Consider the following 7053-nt stretch of genomic DNA (forward strand, 5'->3'; position numbering starts at 1 on the left):
CGAGAGAATGCAAGGACGCTGTCGTCAAACGATTATCGTTGGACAGTTCTACCGCCAAATTTCTTCGACATGTTACATAAACAAGATATTGATGCAACCAGATACGCAGATGGTTCTACAGCAACATATCCTCCATTCTGGGAAATTGATACGGTAGGCTATATCAAATTTTTTTTTTCTATTTTATTATATCCATTTTTTATTAAATGAACACGACTCCCACTCTTACTCCACACCTATTTAAACACATCTTGGTTCACTACTCAACTGGCATCCCCTTTTTTTTTCTACCTCATGGCAAATCAAGAAATCAACATTCATCTAAACGTTCATATCAACGTCAACATTTTCCAACCGGTTAACCACCCAAACCCACCCCCAGATAACCCCGAACCAAACAATTCACAAACTCGTAACCCCCCAAACCCGGTGCAACAGCCAACACGTGAAGCACCATTTAGGGGTTCAGGTCAGTGTGAGGCGGTTGATCCGTTACCTAATCCCGATGAACAACAGCGTCCTTTGGACCAGATTATTCCACAAGAAAATTTGGCGGTTACTGCTGACGAAGACTCAGACTCAGACGACGAATCTTGTTTCGAAAGGCTGTACGATAAAGTGCGTTTTGAAGCTTATCGTGCTGAAATGGAAGAAGGGGTAGAGTATGATTCTGAAGCGGAAGACCATTCCGGCTATTAGTTAAATGTCAGGGTTTTTTTTTTAAATAAGAACTTATACGTGTTTGATGTAATTTTCCCTTTAATTTTTTTGCTAAGAATTTTTGTTTTTTTATTTACAGTGTTGATTTAGAACCTAAAATTATTCACTTTTTTGCAGGTATACGTTCCTATACCGGACAACGAACAAAATTGGTTGCTTTTTAAAATAAATATAAAGTCACTACAATTAAGAATTTTTTTTGCTAATAATTGTGACACGATTAATTGCGGAGATTCATTTTGCGTGCACAGAAGAGTACATCAAATTGTTCTAGAATTTGAGTCTCTATTTTTGTGGTTTCTCGGACGTATATCGTACTGGCAACAGTCAGAAATAAATGAGACGCGTTCCATGCAAATAGTAGGGGATTTCGTGTGGCCTCCTCAAACAAATCGTGTTGGCAGAAATTCAGGAGTCATCATATGTATGCTAATGGAAAAACTTATTTGGAATCGTTCTTTAACATGGACCGAAGGAAACCTTCAGGATGCTTGTTTCAGATACAGACGGTACATGGCAGATGAACTCTACACCGGGCGCTTCACACCTGTTAATGTTTAATGGTTCTATGTATGCATGTAATATAAAAAAAATTAATAAGATATTTTAATGAAATGATTTTCAATATTAATATGCAACTAGTTACTCGACAAATTAAATTAAATTTCACAAAATAAATTAATAAAGTATTAAAAGTCTCCCAAGTTGAAAGACGGATATATATAATCAGTAGGAGATTGTGTAAAATCATCAGGATTATCGGTTTCTTTCCCTTTCCCTTTGTCTGGATGTTTGCGAGTACGAATTTCTGACGGCATGGGCTGCCGACATACATCCCGATGATGACCATATGAGTTACATCGGGAACAATACAGGGGAGTAGGTTCTTCCCCGCGGGATAAGATTCGGTTGTTTTCTCGAGGACGACCAGCCTGGCGTTTTGTCATATGTGGCGGTTGAAGATTGATAAGGTCTTCTGGAGTCTCCCATTCAGATCTATGAGGAAGAGGATAAATCGCTTCTTCATAAGTTTTCTTATAGACTTCGTTTGAGTAACACGGGAAGCAATACTTACTGCAGTCGGTTTCACCTAAAAATTTTGAAACGGAAATAACATGCCCGCATGGTAAACCAGAAACCTGCCAAACTCGGCAACTACATGTTCCATTAACAAAGTCCACTAAACCCCCCTTTCCACTGTCTGCAACAGAATAACTGTTTAACTCAATCCCAGCAACCGTCCATGTTCTAGACCCTTCAATTTTTTTAAAAATTTTCTTTTGTGCCCATTGTGTAAGTAAATGCTTTTCATGTATACCTTGCAAACGGCGATCGTAAAACCACTTTTGTACAGATTGCCGGAAGAACTCTAAGAGTTGTGTTACCGGCATTTTACGCGAGTGTCTAGATAAAGCGTTAATAGACTCCGCGCTTTTAGATGTCATATAATGATATCGATTGCCTGGACAATGCGCCCTTGCCCATCTACCGAACCCAATACTTGTTAGAGTGTGTCGTACTCTAGGAACGGCAAGACAAAGAGCATTAAATGACTCGTTAAAATCAGACAATCGGTACGATTTGCATGTCTTCCACCACAACTTCTCATTTTCTTTTTTTTTTATCAGAGGGTAAACGTAGGTTCATCATTAAATGACGACAGCATAACCCATGATAAACATGTGGAAAGACGTTTCTAACAGCCAGATGTATAGAATTCGCTCTATCCGAAATTATGGCCATTTCAGGTATTTCACCGATACATTCTTTAAGCTTTGACAGAAACCATGTCCAAGATTCACCATCCTCTGATTTTCCTATTCCATAGGAAATTGGTAAAATTTGGTTGTTTCCATCCATCCCAACCGCTAAAAATAACGTCCCTTTAAATTCACCCTTTAGGTGTGCAGCATCAATGATCACCACCAGTCTTAAATTGCATATAAAGGTACGAATCTGAAACAAAATTATTTAAAAAAACTCAACAACATGTAGTTTGTCGAAATAAAATAAAAAACAGATAATGCTATAACTTACCGCAGCACCAATCGCGACAAAGACCATCTCAAACCGACGCTCGTCATCAGTCTTGATATGTGTAACAGAACCAGGATTTGCCCGCTCTAGATTGTAACAGTAAAGTGGTAGTTCTGCGAACGAGTCTCTGCTTGATCCTTGTAAAAGCTCTAGTGCCAGACTTTTTCCACGCCAAGCTTGACTAGTGGTTATCTCAACTTGGAATCTTTGTCTAAAATCTTTCACTATTTCTTTACAACGATATATTCTTCCACTGTCTTTTAAAGGTTCTTTTAAATAATGAGCAACAACATTTGGGTTTGCCTGACGAACATGTGGGTACGTTAGCGTCTTCGAGCACGTGTGTTTATCGTTAAAACTCTTAACAAAAAACACCCCACTATCTCCAAAACTCCTTGCACGGAAACGCCAACCGCAACCGCCGACCAAACATGACACCTGGTACCGACTTTTAGAGGATCTATCTACTTTAAACTCAAAGTGTTCTAACAAACATTTTTTTCCCAATTCAAGTTTCATGTCTTCTTTGTTATTAAATACGTGACCTGGTTCAAAAGTAATTGATGAAGATCGCGAACAATTTTCAAAAGAATTATCAGGATTTGGTTGGGAGTCGTTTACAACGTCATAATTTTCTTCATCAGCACAAAAATTTAAATCAGGAACTAAAAATTTTTTTGGAGTTGAAAAACTAGATGATCCAACACCAAACCCTTCAATCACATATAATTTATAAATTTCAAAAATATTTTCCATTGCAAAATTATAAAAAATTGCAAGATCTTCATCGTTTATTATATCTATGGGATCACTAAAGGAAGACAACCGATAAGATAACTTCGTAATGTTTGTAGAACTACAAATGTTTGACAATTTACTTAGAAGAGCAGTGTATGAAAGGTTGGGTTCAATTTCTAAACCACGTCTACTTGAATCAGCATCAGCAACATACTCCAACTTTCCGTTAACGATTTCCCACTTTCCGCCATTGTATACAACCAAACGAATCTTCATAATTTTAAGTTGGAAACTTCCTTTTACAAAATGCTAAATGTTTTTATAACTTTAAACAAATCTGTTGCACAAACAAATAAAAAAAATATAGGGAAAAATTTATAACGGCCACTCACTAAATATAAAGGATTGAAACGGCCTGAGCCAGCTGAAACGGCTCGAACCGTATGTTGAAACGGCTCGAGCCATCTGTAACGGCTTGGAGCCAGCTAAAACGGCTTGGAGCCAGCTAAAACGGCACAAGCAGTTTACGGAAACGGCTCGGATGACAGCTGTAACGGCTTGGCTAGATCGTACGGTAACGGCTTGGCTACCTCGTAAGAACGTGGCTTGGCTCGTTGAAGGAACATGGCTAAGATCTTTCCACATGAGCCGGTTGTAACGGCTTGGCTAAGATCTTTCCACATTATCAGCCACGTGTCGTTCACTGCTTGCTTCTCAAGCCGTTACATGGATTGTCGGACACGTGTCAAACGGGGAGTGGATGGCCGTTAAAAAAAATTCTTGTGCCGTTTCAGGATATTGAAACGGCTCGGCAAGGGGTGTCCGGTGGCCATTTTCGCAAAGACGGCGTTGCAGTGGCCAATTTGATGATTTTCCCAAATAATATTGAGTCTGCTTTTTAAAGAAAACAAATACAAATTGACAATTTTTATATTAATATAACGCAACACACTCCAGAATTCAGATCTGCAACTTAGGATTCGGTTGTCATTTAAGCTTCACCTGTTGCATCTTTTATGGGGTTTCTAAGTCACTTATTAATTTAAAATACCCATCACTTCACTTGCAGAGATAATGGAAGAATAGTATCAAATCTGATCATATAGTATAACACCCTCCTCCACCGGCACCGTCCAACCACCGATCTCCGTCAGTAAAATGGAAGACACAGAAAGCTGCAGCAACAATGACGTACACCTCACATTCTCCGACGACATCGATAACACTGTTTCAACTCCTTATGTCAGTGCTCCGTCGAGTCCCGGCCGTGAACCGCCGTACTACGGCGGAGGATTCTTCTACAGCGCTCCGGCGAGTCCTATCCACCACCACACGTCATCCTGCATTTCTTCTACTCCTCTAGAAGACGCCGGCGGCTCCTTCGAGTTCGAGTTAACCGCCGAACCAGCTCCGTTGGAATCCATGACCTCCGCCGACGAACTCTTCTTGAACGGCCAGATCCGGCCGATGAAACTCTCATCTCACCTTCAACATCCACAGGAACCAGCTCCGTTAATCAATATTGCCGAACACGACGGTGATGAAGACCGTACGTACGGTAGAGGTAGAGTTTTTCAGCCGCGAGATCGACGGAGAAAAGCTAGATCTATGTCGCCGTTGAGAAGCAACACCGCTTTTCAATGGCTGGAAGAATTCAATGACGTAAGAGAATGTACGGAGATCAACGAAATCAACGAGAAATTGACAGCTGAAGATGAAAATAAACAGAGAGCAGATAATGAACATGAAAACGAAAACGAAACGACGTCGTCCGGTGCATCGTCACGGTCGTCCTCCATCGGCCGGAGCTCGAAACGGTGGATATTCTTGAAGGATTTACTGTACAGAAGCAAAAGCGAAGGACGAAACACCACAAATCGCAACAGAAACCCTAGGTTTTGGTCTACGTTATCGTTTTCACCTACCGGTAAGAAACCGTCAGATCCGGCGACCAGTAAAACCACCGCTGCAGCGGATGACACCAGCACGGCGGTGGCGGAGGTAGCGCCGGCGAAAACCGCCGTGAAAAAAGCAGTAAACGGCGTAGTTACAAAACCGTCAGATCCGGCGACCTGTAAGAACGCCGGTGCGGCGGATGAAAGCAGTACGGCATCGGTGAAATCCGCCGTGAAGAAGGCGGTGAACGGCGTCGGAATGAGTCGGAAACGGAGAGGAGGACGATCTGCATCGGCGCATGAAGTGCATTATACTAGAAATAGAGCACAGGCGGAGGAGTTGAGGAAGAAGACGTACCTGCCGTACCGGCAAGGGTTGTTGGGATGCTTAGGGTTTAGCTCCAAGAGTTATGGCGCCATGAATGGATTTGCCAGAGCTCTGAATCCTGTTTCATCCAGGTAATCAAAGGATGATTGATTTGTGTTTAATTGTAATCCATTTATGTATATACGTATATTATTATGAATTACATGTCGTTACTATTTTGTATTGTTCATCGATTTTTTTTTAATCTTTTTGTGCTTCTGTTTTGATGAAATAATGAGAAACTGATAAAAAAAGAAAAAGGTATGTTCACGGATCAAATTTAATACTAGCCGGTAATTTTACATAAAACCTTAAATTGAAAGTATTGAGTTATTTTATTTTGAAATGATAATGATAACAGTAATTAGAGATCGAAGTAACATGTTAATCTAGTGATGAATTTATATACATTAATTTGTTACATTGTGTTCGCTTAACACACATAGATATAGATGAGATGTTTCTCATGGAGATAGTCAACTACGAACGAAACGTAGAAAAAGGTGAACACTGAACACTACACAGTGTTCCAAAGAGTGATCACACACATGAGTGGTGTTGAACACTTGAACTTGGGGACGGGTTTGGGTAAATTTGAACCTTAGGGTGTTAGGAGTGGTGTCGGCAAAGGGTGCGGCAAATGGTGTTGCCGCGCGGCAAACACCGCCGCCAACCCAATGCCTACGCGGTTTGTTGTGTGAAGCGGGGAGAGCATGCCGACGCGGGGAAGGAACCAATTTGACCATTGTGGGCGTTTTCAACGGTAATATTACCATTTAAAATAAAAAAAAATATTTTTTCTTTTAAAAAATTAAATTATAAATACCAAACCATAACCAAATACCTTCAAATTTATACCCAACCAAACCAAAAAATACCACCAAGTCTTCCCAAATATTTACAAAATAAAATGGCGGATGAACTCCCGTTATGGTTCCCACCCATGAGTAGCGACGATTCATCCGATAGTTGCATTCTTTTTTTTTTCAAAATCTCATCGAAGAAGCCGAACTTCAAGACACGGGCACGTCTAACCGAAGGAGATATATTGAACGTCAACGTGAGGAGGGGCATGAGACACCGGTGCACATTCGGGATCCTCCGGTCGATCCCGCTCTAGACGATACGGTGTTGGGCGAGTTGATGGATGAAGACACGCATTGGAGACTAAAACACGATCTCATAGATCATCTCGCAAGTCAAGATTTACCCCACCTTTTGGTCGATTCCGACGAAGACTATTTATTTTATTTCAAGTTAATGTAATTTTATTGTTTTTTAATTTAATGTAATTTT

At 40.6% G+C, this 7053-nt stretch overlaps 2 protein-coding genes across 2 annotated transcripts; one reads left to right on the forward strand and one right to left on the reverse strand.

Moving 5' to 3' along the window:
- Positions 1-1362: 1362 nt before the first annotated feature.
- On the reverse strand, positions 1363-4832 carry LOC110885457. The gene is made up of 2 exons (XM_022133151.2): positions 2758-4832; positions 1363-2676 (listed from the first exon to the last, which is right to left on the reverse strand). The coding sequence occupies exons 1-2, from the start codon at positions 3769-3771 to the stop codon at positions 2326-2328; spliced, it is 1365 nt and encodes a 454-aa protein (XP_021988843.2). The 5' UTR covers positions 3772-4832; the 3' UTR covers positions 1363-2325.
- Positions 2764-5962, forward strand: LOC110885458. Its single transcript, XM_022133152.2, has one exon. It carries the CDS (start codon positions 4654-4656, stop codon positions 5851-5853), a length of 1200 nt encoding a protein of 399 aa, XP_021988844.1. The 5' UTR covers positions 2764-4653; the 3' UTR covers positions 5854-5962.
- The last annotated feature ends 1091 nt before the right edge of the window (positions 5963-7053 follow it).

The sequence above is a fragment of the Helianthus annuus genome, chromosome 10, assembly GCF_002127325.2.
Source record: "Helianthus annuus cultivar XRQ/B chromosome 10, HanXRQr2.0-SUNRISE, whole genome shotgun sequence".
NCBI classification, from domain to species: Eukaryota; Viridiplantae; Streptophyta; class Magnoliopsida; order Asterales; family Asteraceae; genus Helianthus; species Helianthus annuus.